Raw genomic sequence first — 19,516 nt, 5'->3', positions numbered from 1 at the left:
CACAGTTAGCCCTCGCCGGCCTTTGTTTGCTTTTTTTCAGCCAATTCTGCATGATGAATTGGCGTTGGTGATGGCAGAGTTGATGAAAACACTTCAGCTCAGTGCACGAGTGGAGAAACAGTAGTGACGAAAAGTACACACACAGCTTAATTCAAGAGGGAGTGAGACAGAAACAAACTTTTTCCATAAGATATGATTATTTTTCTTTTACCATTGAGCTCTGTAGCAGAAATGCTGTGTGATCGTTTGTGTTATTGTTCGGCCAGATGGAGCTGCTGAAAATCTTGGGGTGGCACAACAAAACCAAAAGCCACAACTGAATTTCAGGTATTCTATTGTGCTGTTGTTCAGCAAATTGAAAACTATCTCCGCATGAGAGTTAAGGTTCAGTATGCACTTCAAGGTCCAGGTCGTTAGATACCAATCTTGGGGTTGGTAGTTAGCCCAAAACGACAATCAAGGGCATTGGTATTTCACTAACCCAGGAATGAGACTCAACTATCTTTCTCCAGAATTACAAACTGCACCTTTAAAGAATCACATACTGATAGTGGGGTTTTTTATTTTACAGTAAATGTTACTGATTAGAGATGAGGGGATAATGATGGTTGGAGCAGGAAGCCTCGACAAGATGAGAGCAAGCAATAAAGCACAAAGTTTCATGAGCTGAGCCCCATCTAAAAAAACAAATCTTAACTCAGTCCGTCAGCAATGTTTTACCAAGCGCATCCAAATTATTTTGCTGGGGGGGGGGGGTCGAGTCACCAACGTGCCCTCTGTGCCAGCAGATGGAAACCCACATCCTCAGCTGCTGTTTTAAAGCCCTGGGTGAGGGACATTACTGCTGGTGCCATGAACAGGTCCTCAGGGCCATGGCTGACACTATTTGCAATGGAATCAGGCAAGCACCTCTGCCCTGTAAAGAGGACCATTACATTTGTCACTGCTGGGGAGATGCTAAAAAGAGCTGCCAGGACCTCCTCCTTTGGCCTGATAGCACCAGCACAAGACTGGGAGCTGAGAGTGGACCTAGGGAAACAACTGTAGTTCCCAGAAACTATTGCCAAAACAATACAAAGGGCAGGGATGATTCTGATCTCATAAGCCCCTAAGCAGATCATTTTCTTGGAAGCCACTGTTCCCTAGGAGGAAGGTACTGAGAAGGCCAACAAGAGGAAGAGGGCAAAGTACGCTGAGCTAGTGGAAGAATTCTAATGCAATGGATGGCAAGTATGGTGTTTGCCCATACACAGATTCTACATATATATGCAGAATCTATGGATGACAGGACAAAATTTTAGTATCAGAAGTGTTCTAGTTTCTGTCTGTGGTTTGTTTGTAGTCAGACTAGTATTGACCAATCACACACTGGCTGAAATACAATCTCTGAACACATGTGGGCATTACAGGGGTCATTAGGAGAAGGGCCATCGAGTTGGCCAGTGAGGCAGCATAAGTTGACTGTGATGGCTGTGGATCAGGAGAGCTGTGGGTAGGATATTGCTACTTGGACACAACCCTACTCAAGTTTAAAAATAACACATATAGGCCTTCAGTTATTTTCTGACCAGCATTTGTATCAGAATGGCCATGACCCAGTTCAGCCTGTTTGCAGTGGCCAGTGGCATGCACAGATAGACACTAGGTGGTGCTATAGCACCTGCCATTTGCCCTCTGGACCAAGCAAGTGCCCTTTTGAAAGTTAGTTTTTTTCTTTTTACAGTATGTGGCCCATGTTGACATGATCATCAATCAATTCTCGATTAAAAGTGTGTGATAATAATTGTCCCCTAAGCCTCAGTTGCCAAGCTATAACTTGCATTTATTTGTCTTTGCTGTGAAGTAGCCTGTCTCAAATACAGCGCCAAACAGCTGAGCCTAAATTAGCCATCTGTCCACCTGCTGAACAAACTAGACCATAGCCAAAATCAATAATGGATATAACGTGGTGACCACCACACAACCAATGTCGGTAGAATTTGTCATTGGTACAGCATGTAAAGCTATCAGTATACTTCAGCTGAATATTTAGTATCGTGTAGGTTTACATTAGGCTACATAATTAACACTTTCAGTAATTTATTTGCTAAATGACAAACAGGCAATTCCCAATTGCCTGCAGAAAAAGTAGCCGTCTGCCTTGTTGTAATGTCACCAAGCAGTCTTATTCATACTGTTGGTCTCTTTTCATTTACCAGTTGCAGCATAATGCCTAGAAAGAAAAGGCTGAGAAAAGAAAAAGAAAGGGAGCTACAGCAGGCAGCCCAAGGAAGCAGCTCTCTGCTCTCCTGGATAAAGCCATCTACTAGCAGCAAGGAGGATGAGGAGGCAGATGTACCTCCTCAACCCACTGATGAAGAAGAAAGGTCAGTCAAGACCAGAGGCATGTTGACTGTTTAGGGCCTTTTAAAGCTCAAATTTTACAGTTGAACTGTTCCTCTAATTTTATTGAAATATCTTAAAAGCTGTCCACGATTTATCTTAACTACACAAAGTGGTTTGGTGGTACTAAATCAGGCGTGAAGCTATATTAGCTAATTCTATTATTTTGTACCAACCATAAGTTATTTCTATGTTACAACACTTGCGGTAATCTTGTAGGCTATTTACCTTAATAGGCTATTATTAAAACTTTGACAATGACAAATAGCCTATTAAAATTTGTCTGCAGAACACGTTTTTCTCACACTGCTATAATAAGGCAGCTAACGGCTCCACATGCCGCAAAAGGTGCCCTTATTTTTCACTGAGCACCTGCCCCCCAAAATGTCTGTGCACGCCACTGGCAGTGGTTGTATCTGTGCCAGAAATGTCACAGATCACATGATGTATTTCTACTGTTTCTCCAATAGGTGGTGGTAATTAACCTCATCCAGGGCAGTACTGACTGTAATGTAAGCCAAATTTGTGTGGGGAAATGGAGATAGATAGATGGTCTTTATTGTCCCAGGAGTTAATTTGTTTTCACAGTTTGCTCATGTATCTTGCATGATAAAGACACATATACTGCAAACCACACCACATATACATGAATGTGAATATATATGTGTATGTGATCAGTGTATACTATACACTGATCAGCCAAAACATTAAAACCACTGACAGGTGAAGTGAATAACATTGATCATCTTGTAACAATGCAATGTTCTGTTGGAAAACCTCAGGTTCTGACATTCATGTGGTTGCCACCTGACATGCTCCACCCACATGAACACCAGTGCAGAACAGGTACCCCTCCCTATTTACCATGGTACTGCCATCCACAATGCCATCCTCATGAGGGGGTTTACTTGGTCTGCAACAGTGTTCGGGTGGGTGGAGCACATCAAGTAGCATTTACATGAATGAGGGGATCAAAGGTGTACCAGCAGAACATTGCACTCTAACAAGATTATTCACTTCAACCAGTGGCCAGTGGTTTCAGTGTTTTGGCTGATTAGAGATTATGTGGGGATATAACGCACTGTATGTAGGAGCATGAATATACACCAATCTACCTCCATGTAGTTTGTATGTCTCCACCTGTGGGAAGAAATTGTGGAGAGTTTGGAGTCCTGAGGAAAACAACAACAAAACAAAACACTGATGTGCAAAAACCTATTAAAGAGAAAGATGAGGATATTCAGGACTGGAAAGAAGCAAAAGTTCAAAAATGTGTTCAGTGGGATTGATGTTTAATGTTTGATATTTACCATTTTTCACAGTTATTATCTTCAACAGCTTTATATCGAAGCCTCAATTTCTCCCAGTTTCTGGATATGATGGAAATGTAGGCAGATATTTCACAGTTTTAGTCAACTTGAGATAATCAAAAATGATGATGCAGATGAGAGCGCAACAAACTGAATGTCTGTCCAATGCTCCTGTGACTATAGGTCTAGTTAGGGACTGTTGTAAAAGTGCAATATGACCCATTTCAGTATATGTGTAATTTTAATATGTAATTTCAATGTTTTCTTATTCATGAAAATATTGACAACAAATCTCCTGTGATCTGTCTTTGAAAATCCTCACACAACTTTCACATCTGGTAGTTTGTGTAAAAGCCCTTTGCAAATCTCTTAACATAATTACCTGTGACTTATTGCCTAAAATAAAACCATTTCAAGGTTGTTATTTCAATAGCTTGCTCTTTTATGAATATATCGACGTCATATCACATGCCATGTCTCATCGCCTTAAATAAAACAATTTCAAGGTTGTGATGTCATTTGCTCATTTATAAAAATGTAGATGTGAAACCCCCTCTGGTGTGTCTTTGACATCCTTTCCAACTTTTACAGCTGTTAGTTTGTGGAAAAGCCCTTAGCAAATCTCTTAACATCATTACCAGTGACCTATTGATTTGATATGCACAATTCAAGGGTGTAATTTCAAAAACGTGATCATTTATGAATATATTGACATTGAAAGACTTCTCATGTGTGTTCTGTTTCAAAATTCTAATATATACATATGTGTGTGTGTGTGTGTGTGTGTGTGTGTGTGTGTGTGTATACATATAGGTCCACAAAATCAGGCATCAGGCTTCCATTCAGAGACTTACTTCTTTGGTTTTTGGCTTGGAGAGAGAGTAGCTCATGCTCACAAATTTTGATTTAACGTTCCTAGGTCCCGGAAATAACATATTGGAATTCTAAATTTAGGTGGTGTTTCCCTTTAAGACTAAGCTGAGGTGAAAATGTTGACATTTCTTTTTGTTCAGTCCATAATATGGAACTTTTTGAAAAATCCTGCAAGAAGTACAAGTGCAACTAAATAAAATAGCAGGAAGTGCATTTTATTCAATGCCTGTGACTTCAAGGAAATGTGTTGCAAGGAAAAGAAATGCATAAAAAGTCAAATGAATATGAGTTACAGAAAGTCACTCAGACTTTAAGAAAATGTAAAAATAATAAACTTTACAAAGGAAATAGATACAACAACAAAACAACAGAGGTCGGTTATTAGCTGCCAGGTAACTGACGTGGACATTCTTTTGAAACCAGTCTTTTCTGTGTGCAGGTGATCAACAATCTATGCTTTGTAAGGACTGTGTGGGTGTGGTTTAACAAGATTTACAGAGATGTTGTGTCACTTTTTTTCCACTGAGCCCTACCCGTCTTCAAACCAGGAAGAAACTAAACTTTTTAATTGTGTCTTCATGAAGGAGCCCATTGCTTAATGGTTTTCAGAACCTTTAAGACTAGCTCAAAGGTCAGAGTATGGCAAGTAACACTTATGATTAAGGTTAGGGTAGGCCTTCAGGGAATGGATGAAAGTCAGGAGAATGTCCTCATTAGTATAGCAGTGTGAATGTTACATGTGTATAGCCTTGTGGGAAATAACCCCTCTGGATGAGGTTAATTACCACCATCTACTGGAAACACAATAGAACTACGTCACATGATCTGTTACATTTCTGGCACAGATACATCCTCTACAAACAGGTTGAACTGGTAAAAGAATGTAAAAATAAAGCCAGGAGCATGTGAAAGAAATAACTCAGGCACACAAACCCTCAGGAGCAGCAGACGGAGAATACAGAGTGCTTTCTGGTTTAATACTTAGTGGTTTTTAATTATGATCTGGATGTAAATTTGACAGGTAAGAATCTTTACCTACAAATGACTTGTCGGCGAATAATAGGGATGATCATATCCCTCGAGGTTTAATGGAGCCCTTACTGTGAAAATCAGTCCAGCTTGTTTCTGTAAAGGTGTAGCTCCAACATGAATGTGTCTGAGGAGACAGAGGACACGGGCTCTGCCTCTGATGTCACTCCATCTGAACAACATGACAGTCAGACCAGAGATATGAGGTAAGATTACATTTTCTGTGACTGTTTATGACTGTTCACCATCTCAGAGCTCTAAAATCAACTTATAACAAACCCACCTGTACCCAGCTGTGTGTCCACGAAAAGTGAACGGTGGATGGCAATTGGGTTCAAGAGTCGAGGCCATTCTGATAAACAAATGTAAGAAATTAAAACATGTCTGTTTGTTATTTACTGATTTGGATTTGAATTAGAGTCAGAAATTCACATAAGTTCAATTCATAACTGAGAGTTTGAATTAATGTCTATGTTGTGTTAAAGCCCACCAAAGCAGGAGAGACAAGATCCACCTTTGCCAGACTATGTGTCCGTGAGAGTGACCAGTCTAAAAGTGAACCTATTGAGTTCAAGAATGGAGCACCAATCAATGAGACAAGGTAAGTATTTAAAGCATGAGTATGTTACTGCATTTGACTTGTACTATATCTGATTCAAAGGGACCTCTTATTATTGTTATTATCATTATCATTATTATTATTATTATTATTATTGTTTACTCTGTTATGGGACCTGAAAGTGACAGGAATTTTTGTGGTAGTGGGATGGGACAGTATTGAAAATCGACTCTGTGTCACCCTCTAGTTCTGTAGTCTTGTTTAGCTGTTTGTTAGCAACTGCCTTTTTTAAGACATGTAAATTTCATGTGTGGGGTATCCACTGACATATTTTACATCATAGCACAAAAGTGAAAACTTCTTAAGCTTGTGTTAACTACAGATCTTATTTCAGGCATCTAATGCAACTAAAAGCCCATTCAAAAAACCCATTGACTTGAGGGAACCAAAAGTGGTGAACCACTAACTCATTTACGGGATTTAGGATTCATTCCTGCACCACTCTGTTGCAGCTGGGGAGAATAGTGGTAATTTCTACCATGAAAAATCTCCAATAAAGGCTTCAAAACACAACTGGACATGTTTTAGCAGGAATATGACCCCAAATTGCAGAGAAATAAACACTACAGTATGAACAACCAAGATACTTTCCTGACATTAGCATGTAGCTACATACAGCAGTGTATTTGCAGCTGGGGAAAGACTGTGTAGCAGCATTTTTTCCTGTTAAATATCATCAATAAAAGCTTCTTAACACAATCAAACATGCTCCAGCTGGAGTACGATCCGCAAACAGGAAGAAATTAACAACACTGGCAACCAAGATTACATCTTTCTCTGGCGCTAGCATGTAGCTTCATGTAGCAGTGTAGGCTACATAATGTAAATGTGCTTGCAGTAGTGTGCCTGGAACAGATGACCATATAAAGAGATCCCTCACAATCTGATGTTGGCAATATACATACATACATACAATACGGGAACTGCCCATTGGTTCGACTGCCCATTGGTTCGACATCCCATTGTTCCGACCATATTAAACTCATTGTTCCTAAGTCCATTCTGAAATCATCATGATGCCCTGTGGTTAAGGTCTGGTTAGGTTTAGGCACAAAAACCACTTGGTTAGGGTCAGGAAAAGATCATGGTGTGGGTTAAAATGAAAAAGAAAGTGACAAACACATAAGCCGTGAGCCTGCTCCGCCTCAAGCCGGTCGCGGCGCACCATACGCCCGCCGCAAGCCGTTCAGCACTGCGGACAGTCGGACTAATGGGATGTCGAACCAATGGGCTGTCGAACCAATGACATGGACCCATACAATACAATAAAACCTTGGAAACAGAGCTGTCAGGACTGTCTGAAGACTTAAGTTTTTGCTCACATGGATGGCGTTTACATACTTTTATCTCATCATTTAAAGCCATGTTTAACATTAACATCTGATATTGTAAAATTATAGCCTATGACAGATAATGAGGTGAATAACAATAGGTACTCTTTAAGGTGAGTGGAGAGAAATGTTCCCATTCCAGCAGATGAAAGTGAAAACCTCTTTGGGTTAAACTTTTTCTGCACAGTGAAGTCCAAAATGCCAAGTGAAGTAACAGAAAGCAAATCACTTTTTTTAATGGAGGGGTACTTTAGGATCAGTACATAACTTGTTTGGATGTAAAATGTTTATGTTGTGTTGAAGCCAAGTACAGCAGGAGAGACCAGACTCATCTGGACCCAGCTTCGTGTCCTTCAAGAGTGACAGGTCTTTGGGGGAGCCAATTTATTTCAAGGATGGATGCCAGTTTGACAGGTAAGAATCATTACCTACAAATGACTTGTCGGCGAATAATAGGATGATCATATCCCACGAGGTTTAATGGAGCCCTTACCGTGAAAATCAGTCCAGCTTGTTTCTGTAAAGGTGTAGCTCCAACATGAATGTGTCTGAGGAGACAGAGGACACGGGCTCTGCCTCTGATGTCACTCCATCTGAACAACATGACAGTCAGACCAGAGATATGAGGTAAGATTACATTTTCTGTGACTGTTTATGACTGTTCACCATCTCAGAGCTCTAAAATCAACTTGTAACAAACCCACCTGTACCCAGCTGTGTGTCCACGAAAAGTGAACGGTGGATGGCAATTGGGTTCAAGAGTCGAGGCCATTCTGATAAACAAATGTAAGAAATTAAAACATGTCTGTTTGTTATTTACTGATTTGGATTTGAATTAGAGTCAGAAATTCACATAAGTTCAATTCATAACTGAGAGTTTGAATTAATGTCTATGTTGTGTTAAAGCCCACCAAAGCAGGAGAGACAAGATCCACCTTTGCCAGACTATGTGTCCGTGAGGAGTGACCGGTCTAAAAGTGAACCTATTGAGTTCAAGAATGGAGCACCAATCAATGAGACAAGGTAAGTATTTAAAGCATGAGTATGTTACTGCATTTGACTTGTACTATATCTGATTCAAAGGGGACCTCTTATTATTGTTATTATTATTATCATTATCATTATTATTATTATTATTATTATTATTATTGTTTACTCTGTTATGGGACCTGAAAGTGACAGGAATTTTTTTGTGGTAGTGGGATGGGACAGTATTGAAAATCGACTCTGTGTCACCCTCTAGTTCTGTAGTCTTGTTTAGCTGTTTGTTAGCAACTGCCTTTTTTAAGACATGTAAATTTCATGTGTGGGGTATCCACTGACATATTTTACATCATAGCACAAAAGTGAAAACTTCTTAAGCTTGTGTTAACTACAGATCTTATTTCAGGCATCTAATGCAACTAAAAGCCCATTCAAAAAACCCATTGACTTGAGGGAACCAAAAGTGGTGAACCACTAACTCATTTACGGGATTTAGGATTCATTCCTGCACCACTCTGTTGCAGCTGGGGAGAATAGTGGTAATTTCTACCATGAAAAATCTCCAATAAAGGCTTCAAAACACAACTGGACATGTTTTAGCAGGAATATGACCCCAAATTGCAGAGAAATAAACACTACAGTATGAACAACCAAGATACTTTCCTGACGTTAGCATGTAGCTACATACAGCAGTGTATTTGCAGCTGGGGAAAGACTGTGTAGCAGCATTTTTTCCTGTTAAATATCATCAATAAAAGCTTCTTAACACAATCAAACATGCTCCAGCAGGAGTACGATCCGCAAACAGGAGGAAATTAACAACACTGGCAACCAAGATTACATCTTTCTCTGGCGCTAGCATGTAGCTTCATGTAGCAGTGTAGGCTACATAATGTAAATGTGCTTGCAGTAGTGTGCCTGGAACAGATGACCATATAAAGAGATCCCTCACAATCTGATGTCGGCAATATACATACATACATACAATACGGGAACTGCCCATTGGTTCGACTGCCCATTGGTTCGACCATATTAAACCCATTGTTCCGATCATATTAAACCCATTGTTCTTAAGTCCATTCTGAAATCATCATGATGCCCTGTGGTTAAGGTCTGGTTAGGTTTAGGCACAAAAACCACTTGGTTAGGGTCAGGAAAAGATCATGGTGTGGGTTAAAATGAAAAAGAAAGTGACAAACATAAGCCGTGAGCCTGCTCCGCCTCAAGCTGATTGCGGCGCACCATACGCCCGTTCACTGTTGTGGAATTTGTTTGTGTAAAATGACCTCATGTTTTCTGGATCTACAGAGCTCACTGGATGAGGTCAGAGGTTCCCAGTAATGGGGCAACCAAGAAGCACCAACAAAACCTGGACTCAATTTTTATGGTATGTAAATGTGTGTTCTGAAATTAAATTGCATGCGCTAAATTTGTATGTGCATCAGTGGAAATGAATGCTGTGATTTTTATCTGAATACAATTTTAAACACTTTCAGAGTCAACATTATACAGATGTTGACTGATGTTTCTGTATGCTTCTTGGTTTGGCACTCTTTCAAAGCTGTCATGAGTTTTATTGTCTGGAAAATCCCACATATTCAAACCTGTTTGTTTACATCGTCAGGCCATGACAGTCACTTCCTGTTGATGCATTAGATGAGCTCCAACAATGTGTTGCACTAACTGGTCTTAACAGCTAAGGCAGTCTTTGTTTGGACTTTAAATTGATTTTACGTTGGTTGTACCAACCAAACTAAAGCCTAATCTTGAATAGATCCACTGCACGTTCATATGAATGCCCAGCAACTGGATACATGGATACGTTGGATACATTGTTATCATTCTCCTGCTGTCTGGCGTATGTGTAGCAAATCATTCATCATTTGCGGAAACGTTTTCATGGGGGATCAGAGAAAATAAAAAGGAAATTTCACAAACATCATGATACAAAAAATGATAGAGCTGTACAGGAGAGACATGTTGGTGTTTGACTGACAGCAGCTGGCAAGTGGAGCTCCACAGGAAACATGAGAGGAGAGAAAAAGTAAATAAAATTGGCTGTAGCTTACAAACTCATGGATGGACAGTATGTTGTTTGTACCACATCAGCATCTGAAAAGAAACAGTTGCAGGTGAGTTTATAATGCTGCTTAATGTGCTGCAGGTGACCAGCCATTTAGCTTGTTATCTTGCTTGATAACTGACATTAGTAGTGCACTTTTTCACTGGTGAGTATTTGTTTGCTCACAGTTCAACATGCCAAGGTGAAGGACAAGATGTGTGTTCATGTTTGTAAGTCAGCTAGATAAAAAGAAGTTTGTGGTTTTTGTATTGTGTGTAAGGCTGCTGATACAGGCTATGGAAACAGCCTAGATTTTGATTTTAATCCTCACTAGGCATAAGATTTAGGCCCATGCACCGTTTTAGCAAGAACAAGTCTTAAGCCTAGATGGTGCAACTGGTGTAATCATTAGGTTGGATTTAAAACACCAAGTTATGACCACCTCAGCTGAAGACCAGGCATGAGCCCTGTTGGTGCAACAGGCCCCAGGTGGTTTATTGCATGTGCAAGTTTGACATGTATTATAGCGGTAGGTACCCGCTGCAAGTGTCACATGAGGAGGCAGGTGTTCCTGCAGTAACAATTTTTGGCCACTGGAGCATCAGAAGCCAGCTGTGTCTTTCAGCAGAGGCAGATAGACATGAGATATAATTCATGTCTCTTGTTCTGGGTACCTTGGGTGTTTTGTAAGGTGCCTTTTTAAATAAAATGTGTTATTATTTATTATCTCATTATTGGAGTTCTTTGTTTCCAACATTGTAAGAACATTTTTAAATGATACACTTTACTCTTTTAGCTTCTTGAAGAGAGCATTGTGACATTTGTGAGAAACGAGCTGAAGAAGTTCAAGAAAGTTCTGGATTCACAAGAGCCAGAGTCCTTAGAGAAGCTGAGAGAGGATGATGACATCTTTGCTGGTGAAGAGGAAGAGAAGAGAAAAAGCAACAAAGACGCATTTCTGAAGCTCACACTGAACTTCCTGAGGAACATGAAGCACGACCAGCTGGCCGACTCTTTGCAGAACAGTAAGACACTTTTGAGAATAACAAACCACTCCCGGAAATATGGAATTTTTCTTTTAGATCTATGAATCCCAAATTTGAACAAACTTTACAGTAATCTAACTTTAAATCGTCTGAATATGCTCAATGTGAAGTTGTTAATGTGGGATTGGATGCCTGAATAAAGTAGTCATTATTATCTAATCATTATTTTAAATTAGAGGTAAATTGTGATTTGCAGAACCAGACCACTGAGAAATGTACACATCAAAAGGTGTCTCATTTCACAAATGTACCGCAACAATCATTGACTGAAGTTGCCTGTTGTTTCCTCAGAAATTTGTGCTGCAATTTGCCAACATAAACTGAAGTCTAAACTGAAGGACAAGTTTCAGTGTATATTTGAGGGGATTGCCAAAGCAGGAAACCCAACACATCTGAATCGGATCTTCACAGAGCTCTACATCACAGAGGGAGAATGTAGAGAGGTCAATGATCAACATGAGGTTAGACAGATAGAGGCAGCATCCCGAAAACTGGCAAGTTCAGAAACAACAATCGGATGTGAGGATATATTCAAATGTTTACCTGGAAGAGGTGAACCAGTCAGAACTTTGGTGACAACAGGAGTGGCTGGTATCGGGAAAACAGTGTTAACGCAGAAGTACATCTTGGACTGGGCTGAAGGCAAAGCCAACCAGGACATACAGTTCATGTTTCCATTCACTCTCCGAGAGCTCAATTTGCTGAAATCAAAAAACTACAGCTTGGTGCAACTTGTTCATGACTTCTTTACTGAAACCAAAGAAGCAGGAATCTGCAACTTTGAAGAGTTCCAGGTTGTGTTCATCTTTGACGGTCTGGATGAATGTCGACTTCCTCTGGACTTCCGCAACAATGAGATCCTGACTGACGTCACAGAGTCAACTTCAGTTGATGTGCTACTGACAAACCTCATCAGAGGTAAACTTCTTCCATCTGCTCGCCTCTGGATAACCACACGACCTGCAGCGGCCAATCAGATTCCTCCTGAGTGCGTTGACATGGTGACAGAGGTCAGAGGGTTCACTGACCCACAGAAGGAGGAGTATTTCAGGAAGAGATTCAGAGATGATAAGCAGGCCAGCACAATTATCTCCCACATCGAAGCATCACGAAGCCTCCACATCATGTGTCACATCCCAGTCTTCTGCTGGATCACTGCGACAGTTCTGGAACATGTTTTGAAAACTAGAGAGAGAGCAGAGCTGCCCACGACCCTGACTGAGATGTATATCCACTTCCTGGTGGTTCAGACCAAACAAGGGAATGTGAAGTATCACAGCAGTGCAGCGACAGATCCAGTCTGGACCACAGAGGCCACAAAGACCATTCTCACTCTGGGAAAACTGGCTTTTGAGCAGCTGGAGAAAGGAAATCTGATTTTCTATGAAGCAGACCTGAAAGAGTGTGGCATTGACATAAAAGCTGCCTCACTCTACTCAGGACTATTCACAGAGATCTTCAAAGATGAGCATGGGCTGAACCAGGGCAAAGTGTTCTGCTTTGTCCATCTGACTGTCCAGGAGTTCTTGGCTGCTCTCTATGTCTTCCTGACATTCATCAACACTGGCATCGATCTGCTAAGAAGAAGAGGGCGGTTCACTTCAGTTCATGCTTTGCCATTAAAACATGACTTCAAACACCTCTACCAGAATGCAGTGGACAAATCTTTGCAGAGTCCAAATGGACATCTGGACTTGTTTGTCCGCTTCCTCCTGGGCCTTTCACTGGAGACCAACCAGACTCTCCTTCGAGGACTGCTGAGAAAGAGAGGAAGTAAACAAGATGTCAAAGAGATGCTACTACAGGACATCAAGAAGAAGATCAGGGACAACCCTTCACCAGAGAGAAGCATCAATCTGTTCCACTGTCTGAATGAGCTGAATGACCATTCTCTAGTGGAAGAGATCCAACAGCACCTGAGATCAGGAAGTTTATTTGGGAAAAAACTTTCTCCTTCTCAGTGGTCAGCGCTCGTCTTCATCTTACTGTCATCACAAAAAGACCTAGATGTGCTTGACTTGAGGAAGTTCTCTGCTTCAGAGGAGGCTTTTCTGAGGCTGCTGCCGGTGATCAAAGCATCCAAAACAGCTCTGTAGGTGTACACATACATGGAAGCATAAAATGTGTTAGATGTGGTAATTTCAATGGCAAAGAGCAAGGGAAGACTTTACTCTCAAACTTTTTTCTTCTTCAGGTTGAGTGGCTGTAACCTCTCATCCAGAAGCTGTGAAGCTCTGGCCTCCATTTTCAGTTCCAAGAACTGTAGTCTGAGAGAGCTGGACCTGAGTAACAATGAACTGCAGGATACAGGAGTAATGCTGCTCTCAGCTGGACTTAAGAGTCCACACTGTAGATTGGAGATTCTCCGGTTAGTATTTCTTAACAACAAAAAAAAAAAAAAAAAAAAAAGGTTACTATTTAAATACGTTAATGTCTATTTGTAGTCTTTCACATTTACAGGATGCATCATTAAAGTTATCTGACCTCTTTAGAATTCTGTTCTCTGTTTGTCTTTGTTCTTCTAAAAACTGTCATTGTCAGAAGTGAGCTAAAGGTGAACCTCTCAATTTAACAGTTATTTCAGAAAAATGATTGATTAATGAGGGTGTACTTTGTGTATGTGTTTGCAGAATGTCAGATTGTCTGATCACAGAGAAAGGCTGTGCTTTTCTGGCTTTAGCTCTGAAGTCCAACCCCTCCCACCTGAAAGAGCTGGACCTGAGCTTTAACCATCCAGAAGACTCAGGAATAAAGCTTCTGTCTGCTGGACGGGATGATCCGCACTGGAAACTGGAAACTCTCAAGTAGTAGATTATATAATTGTACAAATACAGTTGTAAAGTTTTCTGTGGGCATGTGTCCATTTGACTTTCTGTGTCATTCACAAGTCTGTACCTCTCCCCTAGGACTGATCACTGTGGAAAATGTCGACTGTACTCAGCACCTCTCAGATGTAAGTTAAACTTTTCTAGTGTCACTGATGTGATTAATCCTCATGTAAAAAGGTTAAGCATTAATGGGATACTTCGCTGATATTTAGCCACCTTTATATCATATCAATGTGGGTAGTGTGTGTAAATGAACTATGGTTAACATCCCTCCATTTTACTCATGCCCAGATTACCCTGCTCCGCTCCCAGCAAAAATTGCACCATCTAGCACATTTTTGATGTCTCTCAGGCTGTTGCATGGATGTATAAAGAAACCTAGCTACAGCATTGAAGGCAGGACCCCGTTCATTCCTATATTCCATGCCTAAATGTTAGACCAGAACTTGAATGGGGATACAATTATTTAATCATTCAGCTATCTAGACTTCCCAAGTGTTGTCAGGCCAAACTGATTAAATCTTCATAGTAAAACAAATCATTTCGTGGAGGTTGTGCTGCTCCTAAAAACTTAATCCACTGATTTACAGATGTCTCTCTTGCCATGAAAGTCAATATGAAAATGCCATTTGGGCCTCAGGGTGTCACGTGATGTTGTAATTGCATTGTTTGGCCACTACAAAAATTAACTTCAAATCCGAAGTCAAACCATGGGGCCTGGAATGTCATCGGTCAAACTACAGATTGTACTTTCCCATTTTTGCATGCCTCCCATCATGGACACAATAAATGTATAAGCAGAACAAGAAAGAGACTCGTCTTCTCTCACTCTCTCTCAAATTCAGACCGAACTTCAATCAAACTGTGAATCTAAACCATGCTGATTAACTATAAACCAAGATTCTGTTGCTACTACTACTTTTTTTGTGTAAAATGTCTTCAGAAACATTTTAGTGTACTGTTTGGCTGTAATACAAAAATTTGTGAACTGGAAGTGGGCACCATTCAGGTCCCTGTACTTTGAAAAAAGAAGATTCCTTTACTGCGTTGCCTATTTCGTGCCTCAAAGGTTTTCAGAAAAAGATTTCAGTGTGCTGTTTAGCTGTAACTCCAGACTGTTTGTTACCGCCTGCCCCAATATTGTTCTTCTGGAAAAACGTCCAAGCTTGCATTACATCACCCACCAGCTGGAGGGTTTATTAGTCCTGTGTGGCACTGTGCATTCTGATAGTTGTAGATTTTCTACCTCTTGAGCAAAAACATTGATATCAATGCTCTGAAGTCCTGCAGTAAAAGTGGCCCATTATTATAACAATTTTAGTCTGATAATAAGACTGAAATGCCATTTAGTTTCACCTCATTTATTTATTTTGTTTTGTCCTTATTATCTAGTGAGTTATGTGTCCGTTCACCCAACATCATGTTCAGTTAATGTGAAGCTGCAGTTGTGGTTAACTTAAGTCAACTGACATGTTTGTGTCTTATTTCCTCCATTAGATTTCTGTGAGCTTTCATTGGACCCAAACACAGCAGACAGAAACCTCTTACTGTCTGACGACAACAGACGAGTAATGGTGGTGAAGGAGAAGCAACCGTACCCTGATCATCCAGAGAGATTTGACAGCTGGAAACAGCTGCTGTGTTGCGAAGGTCTGACTGGGCGCTGTTACTGGGAGGTCCAGTGGAAAGGAAGGGTTCATATAGGAGTGACATACAGAGGAATCAAGAGGACAGGAGACAGCGATGACTGCTGTATTGGATGGAACGATCAGTCCTGGAGTCTCTTCTGCAGCAGTCAGAGTTACACTCCGTGGCACAATAACAAACCAGTGGACATCGATACACACCCACCCTCTGAGTCCAACAGAGTAGCAGTGTATCTGGACTGGCCTGCTGGCACTGTGTCTTTCTACTGTCTCCCCTCCATTGTCTCTTCGCTCAAACGGATCCACCTCCACACCTTCCACTCCACATTCACTGAACCCCTCTACCCTGCATTTGGGTTTGGGCGAATGCGTGAGTTTGAGACTGACTCGAGATTTTTACCATCCTCAGTTCATCTGTCACAGGTTGAGGGATAAATGTTTCCCCTTGTGTAGAACAGTGGTTTTCAAACTGGCGTGTCTTAGAGACAGTACCTATGTGGAAATATTTACTGTAAGAGCCAAGGCTATAGCCATGGAGTCAAACCTGCAGACCCTGCTGGAGGGTCATCATGTTTTCAGGTTGGTTAAGAACACCTTGAGGGACTTTATTTAAATTTTGCACAAACCTCCATTTGTAATCAAAGATTAACTGATCAGATTTTTTTAGTTAGGGGCAAGGTCACTGTGGCCTTGTCATTCTCATTCTCATGAAAGCAATACCTCGAGAAACCTTGAGGGAATTCCTTCAAATCTGGCACAAATGTTGACTTGGATTCAAGGATGAACTAATTAGAATTTAGTGGTCAAAGGTAAAGGTATAATTACCGCTAAAGTAAGAGCAAGAGATGGCTAGTATTGTCACTGTAAATCAGGGGTGTCAAACTCATTTTAGTTTATGGGCCACCAATTTTATCTCAAGTGGGCCAGACCAGCAAAACTACTGTAAAATAACATATAGATAACACCAGCTACAATAATTTCACTTTCTTTTGTTGTAAAGAAGTACAAGGACATTCTGAAAATATCCTTTTACAACAAAATGATAAAACAGTTTTTCCACATTCAGTCAGTCTACTCTTCACTGTCATTACATGTGTATTTTTTACATATATTTCCACCCCTGTGTAGAAATGCTGGCATCAACACACCAAACTAAAGTGGAAGCTACTGAAGTTGCTGATTGACAATACTGTGTTCTGGTCAGGGTGGAGCAGCCTCTGAAGCTGCATTTTATATGAAGGCCACTTACTGTTGATCTTGCTCCTGAAACCTGCCACCTCTTAGCCTTCACAAGTGCATCAATATTAGATGTGCAAAGTCATCCAGCAGGCCAGGTTTGACCCTTTGGCAGGCCAGTTCTGGTCCATGGGCCATATGTAAATGCCATATGTAAATAAATAGAGCTCAAAGAAATGTTTATTAATTTATCTCAACACAGACTAACAGACCTAAGCCAGTCAAAACACCTGAAATGGCTTTTTGTAGATAGCTAAAACTTGCTGTCCCACACTGAAATGCCATTGAAAACAATGCTGCAATGGCAACTAAACACAAGAGACATCTTTAGACACAACAAAACTCTTTAGCAAAGAGTGAGTAGAAACTGCAGTTTGGAAGTACCTCAGTTTTGGGGCCACAGTTCTGTATATTTTCCGGCACAGCGGGGGAAAACAAAAGCATATCAAGATATCATTTATGCCTTTATCTTGTAAATAGTAAAACTTGCTCCTTGGCTATAATTCTTACCATAAGAATTATGGTCATCAACTCCAAAAACCTTAAACAAACTTTTAACATGGACAAACAAACAAACAAACAAACTGATATCAGATTATTTGGCAAAAGCTACTTGATTTGCCTTCTGTGGAGAGGGGAAACTAGCCATCTTCAGGAAAACTCAAGAGACATCTCAACAATAAAGCAGTGCATGATGTCATGCGTTGACCTGAACTGTAACCAAATTTTCTATAAATACATTTGACCATTAACAGTGACTACTGGCATACTTAATTTTTAGTTTAAAGGGGCTGAATGTGAAATTCACAGTGTATGAACTGTCTGGACACTGGGAGTGGCGCTTACACTGGAGTCTGCGGCTAACAGCCAATGGTGCTAATTTAACAGCGCTAAACAACAGCAGCAGTGCTGACAAAGCTAAGGGTGTTAACCAGGGAGGAACCAGTAAGTGTGCGCTGTGCTTCCACAACAGCGGCTTTCTGATAGCAGTGTAAATCACCATGTGAGCGCAGTGCAAAGTGGCAGTGATAAGCTTGCCAGTGGGATACAGACATGCACTAACATGCATGTACAGCCGGTCCATCTTACCACAACAATCTACAGAGAAACTCAGATTACAGCACACGCAGAGGACGCATCATTCTGCCATTATTCCACTATATCTTTACATGGCAAAAAGTGGTTTCCAGCTATATTCATCCTCTGAATGTTGCAAACAAAACATTTTACTTAAATCTGCACAGCAACATAGTGAAAAACTGCTGGCTGAGTGATTAAATATAGGATTTTATTATCTATCATCATACTGAGATTGGTTTATATGCGTTTGAGATTTTTATTTCTAATTTAACTTATTCTTAAATAGTGTAAAATACATTTAATTCTTTTAATTTCTTTCTTATTCTGTATCTGTATTATGTGTTCATGTGCTTTGTGTTTTATCGTTTGTGTTCACTGCTGCACATCCCCTTTGGTAACAAATAATGGGATTGATTGACTGATTGATTCATTGATTCATTCATTCAGAAATATATATTTGGCTCAGTTTCCTGATACTGATAAAAAACATGGCTGTGTTGTTTTGTGATTTTTTTTTATGTGATGGCAGAAATGTATGTAGAATATTTACAATCACATAAAGTTGTATTTTATGTTGTCTTTGTTTTTTGTTTTTTTGTTTTTTGTTTTTTTTTATCAGAAATGTCAATACATGAATTTACCAAAAACAGTAATGGTGTTATTTGCTATGACATGATTTTAATGACTCGCATGCATGGGAATTTCATTTGAAAATAAAATGAATGAAAGATTCAACCAGACAGAATCATTTTGTTATTAGTCACATTTAATTTATACACAAAAGCCTCAAAAGGCTCAGCTCAGTCTAATTGTTCTGCTCTGTTCAGGTTTTCTTCATAACAGTCTGTGTTTGTAGATATTCACTTTAATGTGTCCAAAATCATTGTAATAGTTCAGTATAAATACTTTTATTGAGTATTTTTTCCCTACAACTATTGCCAGATGCAATACCCATTAAGGTCAGTAGAGAGCAGGGCAGGCTTGGTTTTGCTTTAGTATAGTACGAGGGAGTCAAACTTCAAACTTAATAATGTGTTTTTATGTATCAAGTGAAGCCCAATGAATGTAATTCTCTCATGGATGACTGTGA

General features: G+C 40.2%; 1 protein-coding gene across 6 annotated transcripts; it reads left to right on the top strand.

Moving 5' to 3' along the window:
• Window positions 1–5,500: 5,500 nt before the first annotated feature.
• Window positions 5,501–19,171, top strand: LOC125878555 (protein NLRC3-like). Of its 6 annotated transcripts, XM_049559830.1 has the most exons (14): window positions 5,732–5,800; window positions 5,888–5,959; window positions 6,080–6,195; window positions 7,848–7,958; window positions 8,070–8,171; window positions 8,259–8,330; window positions 8,451–8,567; window positions 9,837–9,915; window positions 11,387–11,615; window positions 11,928–13,728; window positions 13,831–14,004; window positions 14,267–14,440; window positions 14,543–14,589; window positions 15,962–19,171. In XM_049559830.1, the coding sequence occupies exons 5-14, from the start codon at window positions 8,083–8,085 to the stop codon at window positions 16,543–16,545; spliced, it is 3,366 nt and encodes a 1,121-aa protein (XP_049415787.1). In that variant the 5' UTR covers window positions 5,732–5,800; window positions 5,888–5,959; window positions 6,080–6,195; window positions 7,848–7,958; window positions 8,070–8,082; the 3' UTR covers window positions 16,546–19,171. The 6 variants fall into 6 exon arrangements, with proteins under 6 accessions (XP_049415805.1, XP_049415822.1, XP_049415814.1 ...); XM_049559848.1 differs by lacking the exons at window positions 5,732–5,800; window positions 5,888–5,959; window positions 6,080–6,195; window positions 7,848–7,958 and adding an exon at window positions 5,501–5,586; XM_049559865.1 differs by lacking the exons at window positions 5,888–5,959; window positions 6,080–6,195; window positions 7,848–7,958; window positions 8,070–8,171 and adding an exon at window positions 5,501–5,586 and having other exon boundaries at window positions 5,699–5,800.
• The last annotated feature ends 345 nt before the right edge of the window (window positions 19,172–19,516 follow it).

The sequence above is a fragment of the Epinephelus fuscoguttatus genome, linkage group LG2, assembly GCF_011397635.1.
Source record: "Epinephelus fuscoguttatus linkage group LG2, E.fuscoguttatus.final_Chr_v1".
NCBI classification, from domain to species: Eukaryota; Metazoa; Chordata; class Actinopteri; order Perciformes; family Serranidae; genus Epinephelus; species Epinephelus fuscoguttatus.
This window is presented reverse-complemented; position numbering and strand designations above follow the sequence as displayed.

Coding starts and splice junctions, on each gene's coding strand:
- LOC125878555 (XM_049559848.1), top strand. CDS start 8,083: ATGAATGTGTCTGAGGAGACAGAGGACACGGGCTCTGCCTCTGATGTC. Junction 8,172..8,258: donor AGTCAGACCAGAGATATGAG/GTAAGATTACAT, acceptor ACCTGTACCCAG/CTGTGTGTCCACGAAAAGTG. Junction 14,590..15,961: donor GTACTCAGCACCTCTCAGAT/GTAAGTTAAACT, acceptor TTCCTCCATTAG/ATTTCTGTGAGCTTTCATTG.